The following is a 26,647-nucleotide window of genomic DNA, read 5'->3' as shown; positions in this document are numbered from 1 at the left end:
AAAACCTAAAGTAGTCAAAGGTTATGTGCTCAGTCCTGGGTTTCCCTCTGCAGCCTCAGGGTCGGTGTTTTAGGGCTGTGGGAATTCTTTGTTACATTGTTATGAAGTGTTCCTTTTAAATCCTAGATACTTCTCTGGGCTGTTTCCAGTCTGCTTTCATTAGCATCTCTCACTTTTTGTGGCTACACTTAAGACTTTGGAATTTCTTTAAAAAAAAACCTCACTGCTTTCAGCTATCCCAGATGTTTTTATTCATGTCCTTTGTTACAGCTCAACCAATATCTTACCCTCTTTGGTTCCTGGACTTGAACAGACAGCAACAACACATGAAGTTAGAAATTATAAAAATAAAGAAATTATGACCCTGTTAAGTGACTGCAGGGGCAATTTACATAGTACATGTAGCAATGTCTGAAGAATGAAGACTGTTAACATTAAGTTTCAGCTATGAATGAAACTAAACAATATGACTAAAAGCTGAAAATATTGTGGATAACTCTTAGAAAGAAAACATACTATACTTTTTTTTTTGTGTGTGTGTAGCCAGAGTGGTCACGGTGCGATGTTATTTTGCAGTCCATTAACACCATTCTTGTGGAAAGTCTTCTGCATTAAACCAATGGTAGCAGCAAGCTTGCTGCTCTCCAATCTCATCTTCTTTTACATTGTACGAATTTTCACAGAATCACATAGATTGAAAGGGAGTGCTGGAGATTACGTAGTCCAGCCTCCTGCTCAACCAGACCCAGTTAGAGCAGGTTGCTTGGGGCCATGTCCAGCACTTGCCTCACTGGGCAGCTTGTTCCAGTGCTTATCCCCATCATGGTGAAAAATTTCCTGCCTATATTGGAATTTCACATGTTCCTGCTTGTGTGTGACCACTTGTCCTTCCAGTGTGTGTCTTTGCAAAAAGAGTTTTCCTCTTTGCTCTGCATCTCTTACTGGGTAGTTGCAGACAGCAATAAGGACTCCTGTTAGCCTGGTGGTCTTATAGCTGAGCAAATATATTATGGGATCCAGACCCTGACTGGAGGACTTGCCCCAGTATGCCAGTGTTTTTCTTGGATGGAGAGCCCAAAAATGGACACTACTCCAGATATGTCCCGCAAGAAGCTGTAAGTGTTCCATGGGACACCATGAAAAAGGCATTGCTAAAATCAGCTTACAACATCCATTACTTGCCCCTCATTCACCAGAGGCAGTCATCTAATAGTATGATAGAAGGTGGTTGTGTTAGTCATGATTTGCCCTTAATAAATCCACGCTGGCTCTTCCCACTTACCTTTTTGTCTTTCATGTGACTGGGAATGATTTCCAGGAGGGTCTTCTCCATGATTCTTCCAGTAACTCAGGGTGAAGTTGATGGGCTTGAAGTTTCCTGATCCTCCTTTTGATGTTTTTTGAAGGTGAATATGGTGTTTGTCTTTCTCCAGTCATCAGCTACCTCTTTTGATCACCATAGCCTTCAGTAGAACAGAGGAGACATAGTTGCAATGGCAAAAGCCTGCTCCCTGCACGCTCCAAGATCCATCCCATCTGGTCTCATGGACTTGAGTATGTCCAAATGGCTTAATGTGCAGGTACCTCAAATGGTACCTCTTAACTCAGTCTTTCTGTAATATGGTTAATTGCCTGCACCCACAGACCCAGATAGTAGTTTTGAAGAACTAGGGAGCCACAGGACAGACCTTCCAGTGAAAACAAAGGCAAAAATGTACATCTGTATTTCCATATTCTCTCGCATGCTGTAGATCTGTGTCTTCCTTAACCTACTTTTTGCTGCCACTGGTTTTTATAGAACACTTCTTGTTACAGTTTGCATCCCCTGCTAGGTTCAACCCCAGTGTGCCTTTGGCTTTCCTAACTCCATCCCTGCATACTCAGGCAATGCTTTTGCATTCTCCTGAGTATCCTGTGCCTGCTTCCATCTACTACATGCATTAGTTTTGCATTTGAGTTCATTAAAATTAATCTGTCCTGGCCTTCTGCCACAGATGCTCAGCTTTCTGCCCATAGGAATGGGCTTTTCCTGTGCTTTGATGAAGTTTGCCTTAAAGATCACACAGTTGTCCTGAGCATCTCCTGAAAACCTGGTTAAGGATATGACCTATCTAGTAAGACTGGATGTTTCTTGAAAATAAAATCCTAACATTACAAGCTAAAAAAAATGTTTGCAATAGAACTCAGATACAACCATGATAATTCCTGTAATAGCACATAAACTACATCTAGCTCAAGTAAATAGTCCTTTATTAAGTTCCTCTACCTTTGTTTCTGGTTTTAATATCTATGTTAATGTATACTGTTTCCATTTCAGTAGAGCTTAACTGTGATGCTGAAGTATAAAATATGAATTAGTTTACAGTGCTTCTTGTTCCTATTGTGTAATTGCTACAGAATCACAGAATGTCAGGGATTGGAAGGGACCTCAAAAGATCATCTAGTCCAATCCCCCTGCTGGAGCAGGAACACCTAGATGAGGCTACACAGGAATGTGTCCAGGTGGGATTTGATTGTCTCTAGAGTAGGAGACTCCACAATCCCCCTGGGCAGCCTGTTCCAGTGCTCTGTCACCCTCACTGAGAAGGTGTTTCTTCTCAAATTTAAGTGGAACCTCTTGTGTTCCAGTTTGAACCCATTACACCTTGTTCTACCATTGACTGTCACTGAGAAGAGCCTGGCTCCATCCTCGTGACACTCACCCTTTATATATTTGTAAACATTAATGAGGTCACCCCTCAGTCTCCTCCAAGCTAAAGAGACCCAGCTCCCTCAGCCTTTCCTCATAAGGGAGATGCTCCACTCCCTTAATCATCTTTGTTGCCCTGCACTGGACTCTCTCCAGCAGTTCCCTGTCTTTCTGGAACTGAGGGGCCCAGAACTGGACACAGTATTCCAGATGTGGTCTCACCAGGGCAGAGTAGAGGGGAAGGAGAACCTCTCTTGACCTACTAACCAGCTCTCTTCTAATATACCCCAGGATGCCATCAGCGTTCCTGGCCACAAGGGCACAGTGCTGGCTCATGGTCATCCTGCTGTCCACCAGGACCCCCAGGTCTTTTTCCCTTATGCTGCTCTCTAATAGGTCATTCCCCAACTTATACTGGAACCTGGGGTTGTTCCTGCCCAGATGCAGGACTCTACACTTTCCCGTGTTGTATTTCATTAAATTTTTCCCGTCCAACTCTCCAGCCTGTCCAGGTCTCGCTGGATGGCAGCACAGCCTTCTGACATGTCAGCCACACCTCCCAGCTTGGTGTCATCAGCAAACTTGCTGATAGTACACTCTATTCCCTTGTCCAAATTGTTGATGAATATATTGAATAATATAGGCCCCAGTACTGATGCCTGAGGCACTCCACTAGATACAGGCCTTCAACTAGACTCCACCCCATTGACCACGACTCTCTGTCTTCTTCCCTTCAGGCAGTTCGCAGTTCACCTCCCTACCCGATCATCCAGACCGCACTCCCTCAGTTTAGCTGTAAGGATGCTGTGGGAGATTGTGTCAAATGCCTTACTGAAGTCAAGGTAGACCACATCCGCTGCCCTGCCATCATCCATCCACCTGTTATGTCCTCATACAAGTCAATGAGGTTGGTCAAGCATGAATTTCCCTTGGTGAAGCCATGGTGAAGCCATGGTGAAGCCATGCAGTCTCTCTGGCATGGTTTTTATCTGCACCACCTAGAACTTTGGGACCTTTCTCTTTCCTGGCGTGTTTTGGGTGATACCACATGCCAGAAGCTGTTTCCAGTAGGCAGTGTAGGTAAGACTCCACTTCGGTTTCCTTCCACGCTAATCAACCATGCAACACTATCCTAGCAGGTCTTGTAGCCTCAAATACCATCATGTCATACAGCAGGACAGGGAATACATGCCCTCATTTTCATATTGTGAAAACACTGTTCTAACAGCTGTGATATAGTCCTCCCTTTGAATTAAAAACTCCCTACAAATAGTATCTTAAGGGCACAGGGGTAGGACTTGGAGTAGCATAACTAAGAAGATCCCAGAGTCAAAATATAAGGTCAGATGTTTAGGAAGAAAGAGCATGAGCTATGTTTGTAAATGAGAACTGTTTCACCATGGCCCCAATACATACATACATACATACATATATATATTTGTGTGTGTGTGTATATATATACATATATGTATATATAATGTTTTTAAGGACATTGGTTTCCAGGAGAGTCAGGTGGATGTGTGCAGTGTGTAAGGTCAGTGCCTTAGACTTGTTCCCCATGTGGGTCATTTACACTTTGTTCCACATAATACGCATGTTATTCCATCTAGATAGATTGTTTGCTTCCTGTCAAACCAAGTGTGCTGCTGAATAACTGAGTCATGGATGTGCATACAAGCTAAATCCTGTGTTCTTATCTCACTTGCACACACCCACAGTTGACTTAAGGAGGACCACTATTAAAACTGTGAAGTCAAGCATAAAGGTATTAGAAAAATTGAGTTAATATTGCCTGTGCCTTATGGCTCTGGAAACCATAGAAAGCCATGACTGATGCTGTCCATTCTGTTTATTGTCTGACCCAATGGTGCTGTAACACAAACAATCTGAAACAGTTCTTTCTTCCTCTGTGGTGTTTAGCTGTTGGCCTTTACATTTAAACTCTGCTCTGCAGACAGAGTTATGAATTTTCTCATGGTCTCTCCTTATGAGCATTTCACAAAAAGTCCAATATGGGAAAGTTTCCTGCTCTGATATAATCTTGCAGCATCTCATGGAACTTTACCAGGAAGTTTCACAGGTACTGACAGCAGAGAGGTTAGAATTGGAAACCTGGGTTTTGGCTCCATTTGGCTCCGAAGGGAAGTGCACGTGCTTCACGGCTGGAGGAAGCACTCATGTTGTTTGCATTCCCTTGTTCGGGTTCCTGCAATCTGTTCAGCCCCTTTGCTGCTCCAGCGCTAACCGTGTCTGTACCGTGTCTGTGTCTGTACACAGCACTGTGCTAGATATGTTTCCAGTATCACATCCACCCTTTGCAGCCCCTTTTCTCTCTCACGCAGCTTAGTGCCAAAGTTCAGTTTCAACACCATTAGGTTCTGAGCTGCTTTTTCCATTACTGTTTCCTCAATCAGCTTCATATCTTGGTGCAGCCTGTCAGTGTGTTCTTTCTGTGCCTGGTCTCATCAAAGGCCATTTCCTGGCAGCACCATCTGATGAGCTTCTTTTTGGTCTTGTCTGCGATCACGCTGCAGTGTCTCTGTTTGCATGCTGGCTGTGTAGTGGAGGACAGAGTCCTCTCTGAAAGCAGCAGAGCAGAAGCCAGGTGCTCATTGTTTATAAAAATGTCTGGCTTTGCTTGCAAATTTGGCCTGGAAAACGTGTGCTCAGTTACTGGTGGGAAGTGATGCGTGTGTCATCTGGTCAGCTCAATGTATAGTGTGAGACCTGAGTGTCCAAACTGCAGACATTAAAAATCTGAAGTCCAAAAGCATACAAATAATATTCTATCCTCAGGAACTGTGATTTCCCTCATAGAAAAAACACCTGGTGGTTAAATTTGAAATCCATGGCTCAAGACGTGACGTAGCTAGTGTTTTTATAAAATAGATCAATGGACACGCATGAAAAATTAGCTGAACTGTGTTGTAGGTAAAACTTTGGGGAAAAAACTTGACTGAGGAAGATGCCTAGCATGGACAATTTTGGTGTGCCTTGTCAAAAGTCACTGAATTTATGCCAAGTAAATTTGTTTTTGCCTGGAAAACTTGCTAACATAAAATTGGCAACATCAGCAACACCACTTAAACATGTTTGTCATGGATTTAAGTGAGAATTGTGTGTAACATGGGGAAAGCATTTGGTCCACAGATTGAAAAGTTTTCTCTTGTAACATGATAAACAAGATGCTACAATATAGTAATTTTCTGTGTGAAAAGGTAGGGGTTTTCTAGAGTCTAACTTGAAAATTATATTTTAAATGTGTTTGTATTAACTGATAATTTCTTATTTTATTTAAGTGTCTGAAGAAAACAGGAAACATGGAAGGTCATAAGTAGTAAGTACCTTGATAATTTTTTCTTATTCTAAAGAGCTAATGGTGTTTGGCATGTTGATTTGTCACTGCCTAAGTCTATCACACATTATGTTCTGATATCTAGTATTTTATGAAGTCACTGGTAGACATTCTGTTTAAAAAGAATAAAAATTTAAAAATTAAAAACTGCCAAAGAATGAAAAAACAAGTGAATTGACTAGATGGAAAAATCTCATATGTTATCAATTTCCTGCTTAAAGGAAAGAAGTTTATAGGTGGTCGTCAACTTCAGAATAAAGTACATTCTCCTTTTAGTTATATTTCCTGATTGTTTGACAAACCCAAATATGTCCATGATTGCTTGACACGAAATACTTTTTAAAAGGTATTGAGAAGTGTGTACCAGTAAAAATTGTCCACTGAATATTTTGGTAATGTGATTATAAACGTTTTGTTATCTTAAGCATAAACAGGAACCAGTAAATTCTTCAAATGACATTAAAAGCTGAATTTTTCTGTAGTTGTAAAAGATTATATTCCTCTGATGTGTTCAATTGGTTCGTCAGCCTCTAGTTCAGGAATCTGTATTAATCCCAGCTTTTTTTGTTTGTGTGTGAACTCATATTAATAACTCATTTTTTTTTATTCCTTCCACTATGCCCCCAGAATTTCTAGTGACCTCAAGTGAGGTACATATCAAGGCTGGCTGACATCAGATGAATTATGGTGTTTTCTGCACTTGACCACTGAACTCAAAGGTCAGCTGTTTGTACAGCTGTAGCACAGGATAAAGCACACAACTAGCCACATAGTTCAGGTCTCTGTACTGCCTTGTGAGCGGTTAGATTTTTTTTTTTTAGTAGTATTATTATTATTTTTAAGGTAATGCTGGTTTTACTGAACTCTCATATTTTGTCATAATGCGGGGGATCTTCTTGTTATTTTTCTGAGGTTGTAGATTTTTGTCTTTTAAAGGTGCAGCATATACCAGGTCAATATAGGCTTTACTTAATTTTATAGGCTGAGTGCCTAATGGTTTGTTTGTGCAGAATTCCACGTGAAATGTGGTATGTTTTGCATGTGTTATTTATTTTGTGCTGTAGCATCAAAAAGGCCTTGATTTTAACAAAATCCATAAATGAAAGTTTTGAAACTAGTGTCTGGGTAGAATTAAATGGGCAAATATTTTTGCTTTTAACATTTGGGGAAGAAGCCAAGAAGTGCTGTATATAAGTGCATTTTGAACTCTGTCCTTGCTCACTTCCAGTTTAATTTCTTACCATCTCTTTGGCGATTAATGTGCTGTCTCCGAACTCACTGATTAAAAACAACTAAAGCAAGTAACAAATACCAGGGAAACAAACTTCCTTATCAGGTGAAACTGTGTCACTAGTAACTATGTAGGGCAGATGTGCCACCCTTTTGGGGAACATGTGTACCAATGCCTTGTTGTTTCAGAATGGCCTTAGCATTTCATCGCCCGTGTATGTATCTGTGTGTCTCAAAAGGTGTGTGTGTTGGATCTGAGGACCTCTTGGGGCAGCATCCCTGAGCTCTGTGTGTTGTGAGAACTGACCCCCCTGGGCAGTATCTCAGTAATGTACCCCGGTTTGACACTCCACAAGCAGAGAGTATCAGTTGCTTTTTCAAAATAAACTCAGCTTCTTTAATTTTCCTGCAGCGTTTAGTATAGCAAGTTTTACCAACCTTCTAAAAATCTGCAAAATCACTTTAGCTTTCTGTGTATGCACATGAGGAAAGGGCATGTACTTTTGCAGAAATAATAATGGAATAACCCTGAATGAGATCAAGATTTCATTGTAAGGCTATATTTTCTATTAAACCATCTTCATATGGTTTAAATATTGTGGAATGTGGAGTTTGTCTTTAGATTGCACTTTTTATTTGGTCTGCTAGAGGAATGCAGAAGCATCTGTCAGTGGAAAATAATCCTTGAAGAAAAGATTACCTGTTACGCACCCACAGTTGTCATATAGTCACTGCATAAAGAAAAATGTGAGCTATCTATCATATCTTGCACATAGCATGCTCAAAAGAAATGAATGAACTTTGAATTCTTTGCTATTCGATTGTTAAAAAGGGAGGGCAAGAAGTAGTTAAATTCCCTTCGTAAAATGAACTTGGTGAAATCCTGACACTGCTGAAATTGCATGAGAATTGCTTCCAGGATAAGCAGCTCTGCTGGTTCACTTGAAACTCTCCTATTAGTTATATAAAAATAAAAAGTTCATTCATGAGCTATAAATAATTCCATCGTGCATTGGGAAGAATTCTTCGCAGCTGATTATTTAGCAGCACTACATGATAAAGACATTCAAATTGAAAGCAGTGTATTATTTTCTGAAGTAGGATGGGAAATATAGTACTAATTTAATTGCTTTGTTATTAATGCATAATAAGGAAATGCATGTTAGAAGGTATGTGTCTGAGTGCAAATCCAATATTCTTAATGAAAATATATTAATCTAGAATGTTAGACATATTTTTTAAGCATCCTATTGAAGTTTTGTAATTTTGTTTCTTAATATTCTAGCAATTATCCAAGGGAATTTTATGACCAATATGCTCAAAGTCAAGAAAAATCTGTGGTCAATAAAATGCAACAGAAATACTGGAAAACAAAACAGACACTTATAAAAGTGACAGGAAAAAAGGAAGATGAACATGTTGTGGCTTCAGATGCAGATCTGGATGCAAAACTAGAGGTTTGTAATGTCTACATAATGTGTATTCTCTGATTGTTAATTTTGGAAATGTTTTCATTTCCATCAAGCCTCTAATATGTGTACATGCAGTGTGTAATAATGCATATACATTTTTATCATTATTTTCCTGTAATATATTTTCCAATTTTTGCTAAAAGTGCTTGTGTAAAAATGGGGATTATAGTGACATTTTGTAACACAAGGATTCATGTCCCTCAAAATTTATTTGGAACCTAACATCTCTTGTATTTATTTTCAGGTTTTGGGACAGGTTTGTTTTGTTTTTTATTACTTGGCAAGGGGGAGCAGGAGATTGTCCTTTGTGCTTATGTCAGTCGTTCTTATCCTTTGCTTATATCAGTTTAAGATGTTTTAAGATAGCATTTTGTGGTTTACACAAATGACATTCTTTATACAGTTAGAAAATATCACATATACCAGAAAAGCATGCAATATACCAAGAAGGACCAAGGTGCATAGTGTGATCTGCTCTCTGGAGCTTTTGTCCAGATAAGTGGGTTTTGTCATAACTAAAGGAGCTTCTGAAAGTCTGTAAAGTAACCAAGAGAAGGAATCCTGCTGTGGGACAAATACAGTCCCACTGTCAGTATCCTGTACCCCCTGGAAAAAAAATATTGAGGTTCTACAAATTGAAGAGCTTGAAAGACTTTGACACAAAGCAAAAGATAGAGAAGGGACTTTGAAGTGTAATAACCAACTTAAGTGTACAGCTGAGTTCTGTCAGTATTATTTTGTTATATAAGGGTAAAGGTTTTACCTTACTGCTTTTCTTGCAGTTTCTTAGAAAACTGTTGATTTAGGATTTTCAGTTTGAGTTTTAGCTGATATAACAAGAGGCAGTTTGACAACAAACCAACCTCTGTAGTTCTCTCTATAACAATTGATAATTTATAGCATGATGAGTCTAGCTATGGGATCTTCATGAAGGGTTATAAATCAAGATGCAAAACAAGCTGGAAGGATGGAACAATATTTTATAAATATATACCCGAGTTCTTCCAGGCTTACTGTATTGCAGGTTCATTAGGAAGGTTGCTTTCTTAGCTTAGGTGGGATTAGAAATAGGGAAACATCTGTTTACCAGATAAAATGCTATAAGCATGTTTTTACTTGAACAGCTTCTCAACCACAAGTCATGCTCTCAGTTTAAAAACCAAGACCCCTGTAAATGTCCAGGAAGTCAAGTAAATGCAACGTTACTGTGCCGGTAGTCCATTTTGCTTATATTTATGTAATGCTTGATATAGTGGAGTTTATATTTGAGTTACATGTTGGAGGTTTTAGATAGACAGGCAGAAGGAGTAGTAATTTTTTTTGTTTTCTAGAAACAACCTCAAAACTTAGTCAAGACTGTTTTTTTCCCTCTAATTCCTTTGGAAACTGCTGCTTTATAAAGTTAGTTAGAAAAAAAGTAGAACTATGCCAGTAAAAAATTCAGTTTAAATCCATAACTTTCTATGTTGACGTACCCATGCAAGTTTGTTCTACTGGACTTGGCAGTATTAAAAATTCAGTATCATGCCACACATGATAAAAGTGATAGACATTTTGGTAACTTCTTGCTCTGCTGTGAATTTTTTAGAAACAAGGATTTGTACATCTTCATATGCATCCGAAGATATCAATTAAAAAAAAAAAACAACATAAGTAGTTTGGTTAACTGTCAGCTGCTTAGAATAGATCTATTTCCAAAATTTTTTTTGTTTTTATTTTCCTTTTGTAAGTTACGATCTGTCTGTAGTTTCAGTGAACAACTCAATTGAAAGTAAAGCACAACTGGTAAGGAAAAATTACTTTCAAGCTGGAAAGATTACTCATTATTCAATACGAAAATAGGCATTCCTAATAATTTCTAAAAAATAAGCTCTTTATTTTATTTTAATTGTGTTTCTTGCATACGCTCATGAAGTGTTTTTTTTCTTTATTTTGTTTCAATATCAGCTGTTCCATTCGATTCAGAGAACATGTATGGAGTTGCTGAAAGCAATTGAACTATATCAAAAAAGGATTTGTTGTAAGTATGATCAAATACAGTAGTTAAAATGATAAAGAGGTCTGCGTTACGGAATCATTGAACAAGTGAAAAAGTAAAAATGAAAATGGGGAGCTACTAGTTTCATCATAGTTATTAATAAAGATAACATTCCTTGCAGACAGCTAAAGGCAGACTTGCTTATTTGCTTGAAGATCTCCTAGTTCTTAAGTTTTACCTTTGAAATTATGCAGTGATAGGTAGCAATAATCAGAGGAGAAAGTATACTTTTTGTTTTGGTTTGTTTTTTTCCCATTACTTGCTTAGCTTGTTTAAATTCATAAGTGTCTTGTCTTAAAAATCATCTGTACCGAACTAGTTTATTTTTTCTTTTAAGTCAGTCTTGACTATGAAGAATATTGGGCTTGTTACTAGTTTTAGAATTAAGTAGTGCATGCTATTACAATGAATTTGATAATGCTGACTTGGCTTTAGCAGGTCAACAGTAATTAGTGGCAGTCATTAGTAAGAGACAGGGACCTCATCTGGGAAGTTTCAAGCAGCAGGTTGCTTTAAATGACCCTTAAATGTTCTCTGTTATCAGTGTTGTTTGATTCTCTGCTGCTGTGACTTCTGGCCTGGAAAAGATAATCCAGCTTTGGAGACATATTTCAATTTACTTTCTTTTGTGTAATGTTATCCATATTTTCTTCAGTCTTTCCTTTTTCTTTTGCCTGTCTAAAGAGAGTTAGAAATAGTGGGAAGAAATTGGTACTGTAGGAGACAGCCGCTTTGGAAGACTAATAGATGAGGCCAAGATGAGATGTTTCTGTAAGGATGTGAGGTCATGAAGACTCACGGTCCCTGTTTGGAAGTAGTCAACAAGTCAGTGTAAAAACACTTCTATTTTTCTTCACCTTCTTGTTTAAAAAACAATCAGTTAATTTCAAATAGAAATATTAAGAATATTCAGATATTTTAAATACAAATTAAAAATAGTGTTTGAATTGTGTAGAGTGTCGAAGTTGCGAAGTAATCATGCAAGTAATTTCAAACTGAATGTTCTCTAAATTTAAGTACTATATCTTTTCTTACAAAAAAATCAGTTCTCTAGCCAAGCATGAAAAATAGAGAGCAAGAGAAAAGAAAGTGAACAAGCTTTGGGTAGTGTAACTCAGAACTGCTTTAGTTAAAGTATTCTGCCAAAATTAGCTGAGGCAGTCCCGGTGGTAAAAAATTATTGAAAAAGCAAAACATAACTAGAAGTTACTATAAGCAAGATTGGGTCCTTTATGTAATCTAAGCAATCTAATTATTTTGTTCAAGAAAGAAATAGCATGTTTATCCTGATGTCTTTCAGCAACAATGAAATTTTGTGATTCTTGTTGAGTAGAGCAAACCCATCAAAAAATGTCTCCAGTGGATCAGATCTTCTGTTTGATAAAAGCAGGAATTCCATGGGTTTTTTTCTGTGCTGCTTGGCTTTAGAGCAACTTAGCCTGTTTGATATTAGGTGAGTTTTAAAGCTGCTAGGAACCTATTAAATAATGTGTTTGACCACTCATTTATTTTTCACTAGTTCTGTCTCAGGAAGAAAGTGAATTGGGGAAATTTCTTCGATCACAGGGTTCTCAGGATAAAACGAGAGCAGGAAAAATGATGAAAGCCACAGGAAAGGCCCTCTGCTTTTCTTCTCAGCAAAGGTACATGCGTCAGAATTACTATCTGATTTACAAAGTACATGATAATGATTCACCATTGGCATAGTTCATTTCGTCCTTTGAAAAGTGTGAGGAACCAAGTGATATGGAAGTTATTACTGACCAAACCTGCTGTAGTATTGGCAATATTACTGGCTTGTTCTGTGTAGTTTTTCCTGATCCTGTTTTCTGTCTTACGGACCTGCTAGGTGTGTGTATCTCCAGCTCCTCACTTGTTGCTTGTTCAGCTCAGCAGTTCTAAAGCTGCACAGGCTCATCCGCGTGGCCTGATGTAAAGGAGCTGATGTCAGGTCCTTCTCCTGCTTGGTGGCACTTCTCACTCTGCAGAGAAATGCTACATCAGGCCCATTGTGGAGGTGCTGGGTCCTGGGAAGGCAGGGAAATGGGTAAGGGAATACCATTTTCTGATCTGTGGAGTCTCATGCCTCAAGCAGACAGAGGAGAAGGGAGGAGTCTGAATGCCATTTTCTCCTTTAACCTTACGCCATGAAGTCCCCAGGAGAAGATCCTAGATCCCCACCGACTTTATGTAGGTTGGCTAGGAGCAAATCAGTAAAAGCTAAGGAATACAGAGGGACACATAATACACACAAACACATGTTGTTAGCCAGGGCCTTGGATGTCTCACTGACTGCGTGTTTGCTTTAGGTGTTTAAAAGTAACAGTACTTGAAGGCATTATGGGTATTATGATGTTTTTTTAAACTGTATTGGGACTATGAGAGTTTGAAAGTCACCCTCATTTGCAAGGGAAAATGCTGTTCCGTTATATTCTGCAGGATTTTTTGGGGCTTTTAATTACCGTGATACTTTCCAGCTTTAGCTTAACAGTGCAGCTGTTTGGCTCAAAATAAAACATTGCATACAGAGCACTGAGAATTTTATATGTTTATCTTGGGCTAGGGTTTGGTCATTAGCACATCCAGTAACAGCTATGAGTGGGATCTTTAAAACACATGTAAGGCACCTTTGAGCAAAAGCTCTGATGATTTGCTTCTTTATAAAGCTTAACTGTTTATAGAATATCACTGTATGATATGGCTACATAAATTGCATTTTCCTGTGAATGGCTGGGTAAATATTTGTAGAGTGAGAAAAAAAGTGGGGAAAAAAAGCCACAATAACAAGTTCACATTTGTCTCTTACTCAGTGCGTTTCTAAGGTATCTTTTTAAATAAACACACATAAAAATAATACCAGTTGTTTGTCCTTCTTCTCTTGAGCCATCCTCAAGCTCACACTGAAGTTGAGACTGCTCTTATTTATATTGCATGCCAAAAGCTAGCTCAGTAGCTGGAGATCAAGAAGGCACAATTTGCTGGTTACTGGACCTGAAATTAGAAATTCTCTTATGATTAGGAAGATGCTAAGTAGCACATTAAACTAACTCTATGCTGGTGTAAAACTGATTGAACCCATTCCAGTGAGGTGGCTTCTGGCAACCAAGAGGAAAGCAGAAGCAGCAGGAAGAAGCAAAGTAAAGTTGGAGTAATGCTCTCTAGTTCTGAGGTCCCATTAGGAACCAAAGTGTTGCCACAGGGAGGACAACAGTGTCCCCTGCTGCCTTTCTGAAGTGTAGTTGCTGCAAGAAATGTTTAAGAAAATGCCTAAAACCTTCCAAAAGATAAATATCTTTCTAAGGAATTGTTCAGATTCCTTAAGAAAAAAGGAAAAAAAAAAAAAGGGGGGGAGGCAAAAAATCAGATCATTATCTACTCAACAGATGATATTTTTATTTACATGTACATTTGGAGATTAAAAAGCTAATGGAAATGCTTTTCTGGGGCTTAACATGATAATCCTGATACATCCATGGTATGTATCCAGTAATAAGATGCCTCAGGTAGATTTTTAGAGTTGTTAAATGCAGCTTGCAAAGAGGCATGTTAATACTGTATGTACAAGCAGCTTGGCTGACTAAAATACATATTCACATTAGAAAAGGCTTCTTTTCCACTGATGTGTAAATGAAAGGTCTTGAATAGGAAAGTTGCAAACACAATATTCATGCAAAATTATGGTATTCATGTGTGCCCCAAACCAACTGCAGAACTGTCTGAATACACAGTAGCACTTAAGTGAACTGTTTTGGCTGTGTATGATTTTTTGGTTGCTAGTAAAGTGTCTGTATTTGTATTAATCTGTCTGTGTTTGTGGAACAACTTCTTTAACGTGTTCCTCTCCTTCCATTCTTTCCTTTGTGCCTTTCCCCAGGCTAGCACTGCGTGCTCCATTGAGTCGATTACATCAAGAAGTAGAGACTTTCAGATACCAGGCCATCTCAGACACATGGCTGACAGTGAACCGAATGGAACAGTATCGGACTGAATACAGAGGAGCTCTGCTCTGGATGAAAGATGTGTCTCAGGAGCTGGATCCAGATCTTTATAAGCAGATGGAAAAGTTCAGGAAGGTATGAAGTTTCCTGTAGTTTCCTAGAAGGGGATGCCTTATGAATGACGGTGAAGTGTGGTTTTGATTCTTCTGAGGAAGACATAATTCAGCAGCACTAAGGATGCCATTTATCATAACAAATCTTTTCCATTTGACAGAACTCCAATTAATCTGATGTGGAAATACCTATCCTTCCTAGAGTGGGCTGTAAGGAAAGATACCATCATAAACGACAAGATTTTTTCAGTAGTCTACTCAAATTCGGCCTAAATCTTTATAACTTAAATAATGTATATTTTTAAAGAAGATTATCTAATTTTAAATACTTAGCTGTGATATTTAAATGATCATGGAAGAAAACATGTCTGCTGTCAGACAGGGAAGGGAAAATTGATTTTTGCAGCTAAAAAGTGCAGAAGAGCAGAAATGCTGTAGTCTCTGCTGCTAAATTTTTGGGTGCACTTGAAGACGAACATTTTCAAAATGGGCTATTGTTGGATTTTGGAGAGGAGCTGCAAATTTGGAATTGATTTTTGAGTTCCTTTTTCATGACTCTTGGGCAACTGCTAGATGCTAAATTTGTTGAAGAATGCACCCTCCATAAATTGTCTTCATTCATTATCACTCAAATTTGCTATAATGCTCCTTTCCCAAAGAGCTTCCAAAAATCACAAGTCCGAGGTGGTAGTCTGCAGACTTGCTACCAGGTGCGAATATAGAATTTATTTGTCCTGATTCTGACCCGTTCAGTTCAGGAATGCTCACGAGAAATTCACATTTGCTAGTGAGGCTCTAGAGCCGATTTTGTGAAAGTCTATAATGTTCACAGTTCACTGTTTAAAAATCTTGACTCTTAGGAGACATTAGGACCTTAGGTATAAAGCGATGGCTTGTGCTTTGACTAAAAGCAGTAAAAGAATTTACAGAAATTGTGTGATAATTGAAAGCAGAGGCCTAATAACAGAAACTATACTCGAGTATACATGCATATATGTGTGTGCGTGTAACTTAGAGATAGGTAATGTACAAAAGAGGATCCCTGTTCATTGATGGCTTAAGAATTCTGTGTCTGGAAGTGCTACTTAATTCAGGATTTTAAAAGGCTGAATAAACCACCCTAGCAGGAAAGGACTGGCATGCATCGAGGCTATGCCAGTTTTTGTAAACTGAAGTGGTGACAATAGCAATTAAGCAAGGGGCAGAATAAATGAAACCCCAGCTAGTCATCTAATCTTTATTTAATGTGTCAGTACAGGATATTCCTGTAAGTCTTGTGGCACCAGACGTGTATTTTATTGTGCCTTGTGGGAAATGTTTATAATGGCAAGTTCTTGTAGGTAAAATAATTGGTACAATCTTGGCCTCAGCCAATTGCTTATATATAGCGTTTGATTTATTAGAAAAACACTTAAAAAATTGAATGTCAAAATGAATAAAGCAGTACTGGTAATGGTGATACAAAATTGATTTATAGCTTTCTTGCAAAACAAATTGTACAGAAGGTATAAATTATATAAATGGAAAGTAATTAAAATGTATGCTTTGTACAGTGAACTGCTGTGAAATTTCAGCCATTTTGGGTTGCTGTGCTTCAAGGTCAGCAAAAATAAAAACTCTCACAAAACTTAGTAAAACTGTGGAAATACTAAGTATTGTGAAATATTTCTAGGTCTGAAATGAGTTATATTCTGACGTAAAGAAATAATGAATGTAGATTCTAAAGTCCTGTAGTGTTACCTCAAATAGTTAAAAAAAAAAAAGCTTGGAGAAGGTCTTTTGAACCTTTCTTTCCTCTGACTGTCTGTCTGCTAAAAACCTTTCAGATCACATTGTAATGCAAAGAACAAAAAGCTCTATATTTTGTAGCCAGCAAAGTAAAGAAATACCCTTGGTATCCGCTTCCCTACATATGTGATCTGTGCAACAGCCATATCTAATTGGTCTTTTGAAGATTTTAACACTTGTAGGAAGTAAACTTTTTTATTTTGGAAAAAAAAGCATTACAAAAATAAAATCTTCAAGCATAAATAGCTGTTGCTGAACAAGACACAACAGCTTGTTTTTAGTGCTTTACAAATGTAGTAGGCAAACAAAACTAATGGTGGATATCGTAGTCCTAAATAATTAAAGTAATTAAAGTAGAGGAGTTGTCTTTTTGTTCTATTGTTGCTTGCAGATCTTAATTTTGCCATAGTGTGGCAGTGTAATGCTGGGCTTTTAGGACTTACTTTTGGATCTGTAACAGCAGTTTAAGAAGTCATGCTAGTTTTGTGTTGCGAAAGCTATCATAATTACTGATGTAAGGTTTTTGGTTCTAAAACATACCATCACCAGAGGAAGCATTTGATCTGGAGCTGCGTATCTAGTGATACATCAACAAGTAGTTAATGAAGCTGATCACGTCAGAGCACTTGAAAGAAAGTTTTCTTCAGAATTCTGATTATAAAAATCCTAAGTATTACTTCAGTAAACATCTTTTTTATTTCAAGTAAACAGTGCTGGTTTAGTGAACTCTAATGCACCTAGTGCATTAGCAGTATTTATATCACTTGGTTATAGGACTGTTTTCCAAGTGTGTAGCCTTTTATAATGTAATCCTAAATGTATCGTTATGTATACAGATGTGGTACTTGGTTTTGGAGACCAAAGCTAAATCAATCCAGATGGGTTTTTCATTCCCTCAGAATAGCTCAGGCTAAAAGATCAATAGTTGAGTATTTTCAGAGCTGATAAAATCTGAGTTAAAACATTGGCATTTTTGTAGCTCTCTTTCAAAACAATGAGGTACTTGAAAGAATTTTCTAATGCTGTTCTCAAGGCATCAGTCTAAATATGCAAGACCCAGCAATACTACCACTTTCAAAGTATCCCAGTATACTGCAGAACAAGCTTTTGACATCGTTATTTGACAATATCAATGTGATTGTAGCTACTGGAGTAAAAACAAGGAAACAGGTGAAGTATTTGCTTTTCCCTGCAGATTTCTATAAGTGCTATATACCTTCATTCTTTCTTTTTTTTTTTTTTTTTATGAGCAGTTTTTATGAACGCTCCAGTGCTGTTCCACCTATAGAGGTCTTCCATCCGAAGTTCCAAGTTTGAAGTGTTGCTTGAGAGAATCTGAACAGCATCTTGGCAATGCTGCGATATTTAAAATCATTTGAATGGGTTAATAGCCCTTTACCAAATTCTCCAGCACTGATCAAGTTTTTAAGGTTCTTAAATCCAGACAGTTTTGTCTGTCTGGTGACTGTACACTGTAGCATGAGCTCTGCTGTGATGTTATAAAAATATAGAAGAAATTGCCCGAGTACTGATAGTCTCCCAGTGTCCTTCTCCCAACTCTGAAAAAGTTGCGCTTTTCCATGCGTTTCCTGAGAAGGAAATGCTGATGTGCAGACGGGCTGTGCCACCAGGCAACAGCCTCCATGTGCAGCCTGAAGAACTCTCAAGAGGCTCTGCTGTTCCATTTTACTTAGCTAAGCTATCTCAGATGCTCGTACAGTGCAATGTGGACTTTCTCATCAAGCCTAGACATTACAGTGCCCCCCATAATAGGTAAAAAGTGAGCCAGAAAAATTATCATGCTGAACTTTAAGCAAGCTATAAGCAAAGTTACATCTGTGACATGGCAGAACGTATATCATGTTTCATTGACAGAGGAAATGAATCCTTTCTATGTTTGTTTCTCCCTTCTATCATTCTTCCAGCCCTCTGCTTCCCCTTTATTCTGGGGCTTGAACCAAAGCCGGATCATCTTTGTGAATACCCAGTGGCTGTGCTGGGATCCTTGAGACAAGCTGTGTTGCAGCTGTGTACTGAGAACTGGGTCCATGGAGGGCTGGGCTCTGTTATTCCCTGATGTCTGGCTCGCTCTGCTTTGCCAAAGCTGCTTTCCTAGGATCTCTGCTTCTGTATGAAGCAAACAAGGCTCAGATGGGAGAAAGAAGAGGCTGAAGCTGTGTAAGGGTGAGAAGTGATGTATGGGCTGATTGCAGCAAGCTTTGTAAACGCTATGAGATTAATCTACTTGGAAAACAGTGCAAGTCCCGTATCTTTCTCTATGAAACATGGCTATTACAGCAATAAATATCTGAGTTTGTAAAACAGTATGTATTAGATGGGGTACTGTCTGGAAAAAGAGTTGGGTTTTGATCAATGTATTTGCATGGGATCTGGGAGGAGAACGAGTAGCATGGTTTGTGTTGGTCCTCCTCCTTCTGGAAGGTTAGAAAGGCCCTACCCAAAGTACAGAGCACTGAACTACTTCAGTGGTGCTAAGGGAGTGGAATAGATCCTACTACAGGAGAGAGTTGTTGGAATGTTCCCCAAAAGATCCTAAATGATTGTAGGTCCCTTGACCTTTAGCTGTTACTTTGCATGCAGCTGGTGAGAAACTTGCCAGCTTGCAGCTGAGTTGTTTGGGCAGTTTATCTCGAGTTCTTCCTGGTTGTAGCACACTCTGTATGCTTGAAACAAAATTAATGCCCTTAAATGGCATTTTAAAGATAAATCTGGCAAGAGTAAAGGCAGTGAGAAAAAGGAAGGTTCAACAAGAACTCATAATGATATAACAATAACTTAAACTGTTATTTTTATAAATGTATTAATGTGGGGAGTGGCTGATCTATGGAAGTGGTCTGTTAAATATCTTCTAAGAAATTAAAGGTAAAGCTTGTGTGGACAGCTGGGAAGTAATTAAGGTCTAAATAAATGCATTGATTAAAAGGTCACAAGGGAAACACTGAGGTAGATGTATTTATTGTAAAGATAGTACTCTGCAAATGTGGATAAGATACACCTGCTGCAGACTTATGGGGAAGGCTTGGGACCTACATCTCTGTTGCCCTGCTGTCCCCTTGCCTACAGGCACTGCCTGGTGTGACTGCATTTTGGCTTGTGTGATGGTGAAGGGGCTGTACGATGTTACCATGTCATCTGCTACTCTCCTTGTACCCACATCCATTAACATCATCTGAAAACAGCCCTGCAAACCTGGAGGCGCTATAACAATGTGCTGAGGATTTTTTTATCTTTTTTAATCTTCTGTTGCATTTGAAAAATCTTGGAGAACTGAGAAAATGCAAAAACCTGGGAAAAGAGAAAAGAAAACAAGTATCGTGCTGAGCTGTGGTCTTTGAAGAGCAGACTTGCCAGTTGTCATCCTTGTAAACTTAATTTCAGTTCCTGGTTAAAAAAAAAAAAAGGAAATGTATGGGCATATTTAAGAGGCTATAACAGACTGAAGAGTAAGTAAACAACCCAGGTTTATAAATAATATTACAGATTATTTTTTATATTTTAGATTTATAATCAAGCTATTAGATTAGCACAAAAAACTTGCAGATCTAGATTGTGCCGGTACCTTATGAGTGACTAGGAAAAAATGAACTTAACTTTGCTAGAAAAATAAGAACTCTGAGAAACTGAGAGCTGAGAACATTGGCTGAGGGACAGTAAACAAAGTTTCAAAGGATCATAAAATATAAAGATGAAAAATACCTTAAAGATCAACTAAACTCTCTTTCCTGCCAAGACACAATTGCACTTTTGTAATATGTTTTCCAAGTGTTTTTTTTACGTCCAATAAATATAATTCAGTTGAGGGTGACACTGTTAGAAGTCTTGTGGTTATTGGTGATGTTCTAGTTCAGTTATTAAAAAGTCAACCAAAAGGAAATGTTCTAATGGTAATTACATCTGCAGATGATATTGAGCTGGAAAGTCTTTTGGTCTTCCAAGCAGCAAAGTATACCAACATCTCAAAAAAAAATGTCTTTGGCCCTTGCAGTCACAGCGGTGCAATCAATAGACTCTCAGCCGCCACAGTTACAAATAACAGTTTAAGTGATTGATGTTTAGAGCCAGCCATGGCAGGCACTGTTTACCAACTTTGTTTAAAAAAAAATAAAATAAAAAGGAAAACAAGAAGTTGTAGACAGCAGTTGTCTCTTTAAGTGATACTTCCACATTAAATTCCAAGGTAAACTTTGTCTGGAAAACTTAAAGCGCATTTGCCTTTAGGTGACGTAACACAGGTCTTTGCTTGTGAGAGAGCAGATGATTGTTGTGCTCTGGAAATGTCAGAATGATCTGTGTGGCTTTAGTAGACTACACATTAGATATGAGGTGTGTGGCACTACAATGTCAAAAATAATGCTGGCTTTCACAATACCTGTAAGGAATGTGAGGTGGTAAAAATCTATCAATTTGATAGCCCGTCTTTATCACTCTTCATTCAAAATCTTCCTTCAATAAAAAAAGCTCCTCCGAATCTGTTTGCTGATTTGGATTGCTGCTGCTCATTAGATGAAGAGGTGAGATTCCAGGAGATCCAATAATACTCACTGCCAGAAAGCTGTGTACTCTAAAATTAGAAAGACAGCGTTACACTGTGCTCTGAGATCCGCATCTTAGTGTAGCAGTGTGATGGCAGAGACAAAGAGATAACAGCATGCTCCTACAATGTGATGATAAGCAACACCTACACATATCATCTTTGTGACATGCCTGTGCCAAGAGTATGTTTGGCTTCATTCTGGTAGGGAATAGCAGTAAGAAAATGTTTATGTGTTTCTGTTTTAATATGAAAGCATATGGTCTTGGAAATGTTAAATTTAATTGTTTACCTGGAAATTATGGTACTGAAAATCAAAACACACAAAAAAGTGCTCATTATACAAAGTTGTAGGTTTTCCTTTGTCATTACTGTCTCTCCTTGTAAAAGCACATGGAGTTTCAGTGCTGAGCCTGTTTTCTCTGTGCAGTTTCTGCTGTAATGTTTTTTCGAGGTTCTCCAATGTCAAATTCAGTGACATTATGTGGAGAATCCAAAACATTCCAAGATACTTTACATACAAAATACTCAAGCATTTTAAGGCAGTTGTGAAAGATGCACCTTTTCTGAAAACGTGACCGTGAGCAGAGATGTTTTTCACAGTGTAAACAGTTTAAATTACCATTTCAAGTACCATTTGTAAGAATCAGGGTAGACAATTAGATAAAATTAATGATTTTCTGAAGCCATTTCATGTATATTGTCACTGATGATTGTTACTGGGTTAAAAGCAAAGTAACAATTTGTGATAGAGGTGTCCTTTTAAAAGCATAATAAGCCTGTACCATTTAAAAATAGAAGCAGGCTTCTTGGAACAGATTACATCATCTTGAGAGGTATTGCTTGTAGGATATAGTTGCTCCCAGAGACTGATGCTTGCCCTTGAGATATGGTTCATCGTCTGTTCAGTTATTTTTAAGAAAGAAGGGTCTGAGGTGAGATTCGGCAAAGTGGCTGAAAAACAGAATAAAATGAAGTGCTAGACTACAAATACAATATATTTTTTAATAAATTTGTTTCATGTAACCTAGCTGAAATCAAAATAAGGTAGAATTAGTTTAATTGCCATGTAGTTTGAGACTTCTATTTATTTCAAGAAAAGGCAGGCAGACACAAAAAAAAATTGTGTTCACATAATTAGCAGAAATTGTAATGTTTCAATAGAATAAACAAATCTATTTTTAAAAATCAGTGATTTAAATCAGTAGTAATGTTAAGTCCAAGTTTAATGTAATAATTGTTATTACCCCAATATTAAAAAGGGACTCTCAAATTTGACGTGACAAATATTAAACTCCAAGAATTTTTCTCATGTCTAATAGTTATAGAAATGTGTAAGCATTAAATGTAGTATTGAAATGTAAAAAAAAAAAAAAAAAGGAACAACTGACCACTGTTTTCACTTAATAATTCTGCTGTGTTTTGGTCTTAAAATCAGAAAGAAAATATGATAAAGATGATTGCCTAGACAATTTCTGTTGCTCGTGTGAAGACTCTAACACTGCAAACTGGTCTGTGTGGGCAAAGCCCCTAACCCATGTGGATCATTATGTGAATTCAGAACCTAAATGAAGTGTAAAAATGTAAACAGAATAGGTTGTGAAAGGAGATTTGAGATTTGGAAAATTCCCACAGCCTTAATAATCTGAAAAGGCTAGGAGGATAGCTAAAGAAATATTTTTTAAAAATAAATGAAATACAGATGTGACCAAACTGAGAGAATTCTGCAGGAGAGAAGAATAAACAGGAAGGGGAATACAGCTGTTGGGGAAAACATTGTTTACACAAGAAAACCAAGTTTTTCTATGGTCGCCATTGCCCAGGAATTCTTCTTATACTTTCCTAAAATGCCTGGGCATGTACATAATGTAGTCCATGTGCTTTTACTTCATAAGGCCTTTGCTGTTCAGTGCTACATAGGCTCTGAATGATTACAAAGATGCTATGTTTGATTTTTCTCCTTCACTTAATGAAAGCAAATTGAGGATAGGATTTAAAAAAAAAAAAAAAAGTTACTGTTCTAACCAGAAAAATGGCTAATATGCCCCATTTCATCTCTGGTTTAGGGATATTCTACCTGAACTGTGCTTAGATTTAAAATGTTATTTCTTCTGTGATAGCAAACCATGAAGTCTGAAGAGCACTACAGAAAGATGTGGGGTTTTTTCATAAGTACAATCTTTCTGAGTTTGTACCTGGACAAAATATAATAAAATTGTTTTGAGGGAAATAAGGCATACTTATTGATGTATTAAATGCCAACCAGGAAACTTACTAATCATCGTGTATTTATTTATCTATTTAACAGCATGTTCAGTTCAGGTACTATCATGTAACTTAATTGTGTTCATCACTGACAAACTGGAGCAATAAAAACCCACAGGATTATGTACAAAAGACGTTGTGTTACAAATGAATGATGATGATTAGTGGGGCCCACTTCATATTCTGTGACGGAAAAGGTTAAATAGAAAACAAAATCCAAAACCTCAATTATAGGATTTGTGAGTTAGCACTGTAGGCAGAGTGGCTTTGCACTCAGGACAGTGAAAGCATCTGGGGACTAAATATAGGTCATCATGGTGACCTTGTTACAGGTATCTTTCTCGGAGTGTTTGTGTCACATCCAGATATGATTTGCAGCATATATGTCAGTGGCATTCCCTGGCACTTGGTACATCCACCCATCCCACCACCTTTCACAATGGCCAGAGGATCTTGCAGGCCAGCTTACTGTTTTATGGTGCATTCACTGGGGAAAATGTTCCTGCACCTGAACTTGAGCTTTTCACATCCCTTTACCTACTTCCAGTTTATTGACTCCCCAAATCTGCCTACTGAGGAGGAACCCCGGGTCAAGTAGCAATCTTGCTCAGGCCCTGAGGAATTTAATATGGATGACAGAAATGAAAAATATAAATGGCATTTTCTAACTACAAGGACATTCCGCATAAGGGATTCAAGAAGACCTGCAAAGTATCTTCAGTAAACGAGATAAAACGAACTGTGTAATTACTAGATGAATAAAATCATGGACATGGTAGAGAGATTAGGTTTGTGCTATATTACTGGTTTCTTTACATCGCCCCTCTGGTCTTTCAGTGTTCAAAGGTAGTCATTACCTGTCTCCATTTCCTACAGGGGCTCGCTGTCTAATTGCTCTCCACTTGCCAGCATCCCTCCCTGCACCATGTGTGTCAACCATCTTTTGCTCTCAGGTTGTCTAATATGATTAACACAATTGAATTATGATAAACTGAGAGCAATTCTCAGCATTTTTCTCTCTAAGTCCAGGTTACTTCTGATTCAGAGCTGAACATGATCTTTCAGACCTGAAAGCTCGTATCTTTGCTTTTGCCATTTATTTTGGTCAGCCTGCTTCTTGCTAACAAATCTTTGCAACTAGTTTTGGCAACTTGCAGCCTTTCATCATGTTAACAAAATGCGACTCTGTTTTTAGACTACATACAGTTATTTGCATCTGTGCAAAGAACTGTTGGTTTTTATCAACTTCCTCATAGTCATTTAAGGAGAGGAGACATATTAGGTTATCAGGACCAAACTCTGTCCTAAAGAGGGTATAGGTTCATGCACAAAAATGTGTGCCCATTTGCAGTTTAGCATAGTGTAGGGCCAAGTGTGTTGTGGTAATTACAACTGCAGACTGACAGATGTATGTTCATCACTAGAACTACCTTTGGGGCTTGTAGTGTAGAAGTCTATCCCAAAACTCTGTAGTAATGCTACTTAGGTGAATGTTGTCCTGGTTGCACGTTGAGTCTCCTGGTCACAAGAACAGAAAAATCATCAGTAGTTATTTTCTTTGTATGTCCTTGCACCAAGGTCTGTATTAGTGTCAACGTGGGGTTTTTTCCCTTTCAGCCTAGTAAAGCACACATCCTGGGTCTGACTAATACTGAAACTTGTTACCAACAGAAAGGTGAGGTGTGTATCTAGGCTTCTTGAAGTAGAAAAAAGCAGTCCTAGCAAGGCTAGAAGCTGTATATTTATTGCCTTCTTATCACTTAGATTTTCATTTCACATTTGTTCGCTTTCAAAAATTATTTGCATATTGATCCAAGCTGTAAAAATGAATTTAATTACTGTGAGAAACCTTTCCATCTCAGTAGCTTGAGGAGCATGTTATGTTCTGTGCTGGCTGATAATAAGGGAGTAGCCAGAAGGTGTAATCTCTGAGGGGTAGAGCTGCTCTCATACACAGTTTATTCCTGTGAAGACCCAACGTGGATGAGGTAGAAGAGGCTGTGCGCCCTCGGCTGTCCTATCTGCCTGCATGACAACTGTCTCCTTTGACACCACTTGAAGGTAAACATATTAACCATAAGTAGTTTGTCTTTATGCTGGAGAAAAGTAGAGGAGAAGCCTCATGTGGCCAGCAGTGGTGTCAGCTGGGTCATAGCTGCAAAGGTTGGGCCCTGCCCTGCCCTGCCTGCAGCGTGGATGCATTTGTTTGGGTCTGTTTGATTTCTGCACGGGCAGGAGATAGGGAGGTTGGTAGGTAACCTGAAAGGAGCATGACGCTATCTATTTGAAGAGAAGGGAAAGAAGATTTTTGGAAAGGAAGAGCCAGGAGTACACACAGCCCTTTACCTGGGGAAGGTGCACAGCTATGCAGAGAGGCTGCTTTTCTGAAAAGTGGTGCCTAAGTGAACTGGTGCAGAACTCTGTGTAAACACTTACTGCGTTTTGAGAATAGCATCTGTCAGTTTAGCTTAGAAATGTATTTCACCCAGATTAAACTCAAGTAAATTAATCTTAATTTGAAATAAGTCGTGTGTAAACATGCTCACCATCTGTTTAATTCAAAATCATTTTTAAAACAGTTTAGTTAAGCTGCAGAAAAGTAACGTATCTTCTCCATTGCTAGAGCTGTGGACTCAGAGGCTCTTGAATCCTTTAAGAAGGGACAACTTGGTAACTTTTTTTGCTTTGCCTGATATTTATGTTATGCTGTGATTTTAATTTCAGTGATGACTTTGAGACTGCTGCTATTAGCTTCTTAACAGACTTTCCTTCATTTTACAGTAAATAGTGGTTGGAGTTATAAAAGCAATTCACACATTTGAGAGTTGGTTGCATCCTGTATTTGATAGAATGTTTTTAAAAGCTGGTGTATTTTCTGTCCGTATTCCATTTTATGTTTTATTGCAATGAACTCATTGCTGTTAGAACAATTGGATTCATATTCTGGAACTGCACTGTGCTGCTCTGTTTGTGAAAGCTGTTGTGAGGCTTAAAGCTAAAGATTTTGTTGTCTGTTTTTTGGCTGGATGAACTTGGTGGATTGTGCTGAGAAATGTAACTTTGATCAGGGCTGTGTCCAGCTGCTGGGAAAGTGGAAAGGATTCCGCAGAGGCTGCGCTCTCACCAAACGATGGATGTGCTGTGTCTGCCTGCACTGGGCCATGCTAGCTGGGCAGAAATCAGGAAGGAGGAGGAAAATATCTCCTT

General features: G+C 38.2%; 1 protein-coding gene across 7 annotated transcripts in view; it reads left to right on the top strand.

Moving 5' to 3' along the window:
- Positions 1-26,647, top strand: part of ICA1 (islet cell autoantigen 1) — a 76,322-nt gene that overhangs the window by 9,140 nt on the left and 40,535 nt on the right. For 4 of the 7 annotated variants that reach the window (XM_065051158.1, XM_065051159.1, XM_065051154.1 and 1 more), the window contains 5 exons: positions 5,989-6,026; positions 8,560-8,731; positions 10,694-10,766; positions 12,304-12,427; positions 14,659-14,857. In XM_065051158.1, coding sequence (XP_064907230.1) covers positions 6,010-6,026; positions 8,560-8,731; positions 10,694-10,766; positions 12,304-12,427; positions 14,659-14,857 — 585 coding nt within the window. In that variant the 5' untranslated portion in view covers positions 5,989-6,009. Of the gene's footprint in view, positions 1-3,426; positions 3,597-3,748; positions 3,770-5,988; positions 6,027-8,559; positions 8,732-10,693; positions 10,767-12,303; positions 12,428-14,658; positions 14,858-26,647 lie in introns of those variants that run through there. The other 3 variants (XM_065051160.1, XM_065051156.1, XM_065051157.1) reach the window with 2 other exon arrangements.

This window comes from Columba livia, chromosome 2 (assembly GCF_036013475.1).
Source record: "Columba livia isolate bColLiv1 breed racing homer chromosome 2, bColLiv1.pat.W.v2, whole genome shotgun sequence".
Taxonomy (NCBI): Eukaryota; Metazoa; Chordata; class Aves; order Columbiformes; family Columbidae; genus Columba; species Columba livia.
Note: the sequence above shows the minus strand (reverse complement) of the source record. Positions and strands in the feature narration are given on the sequence as shown.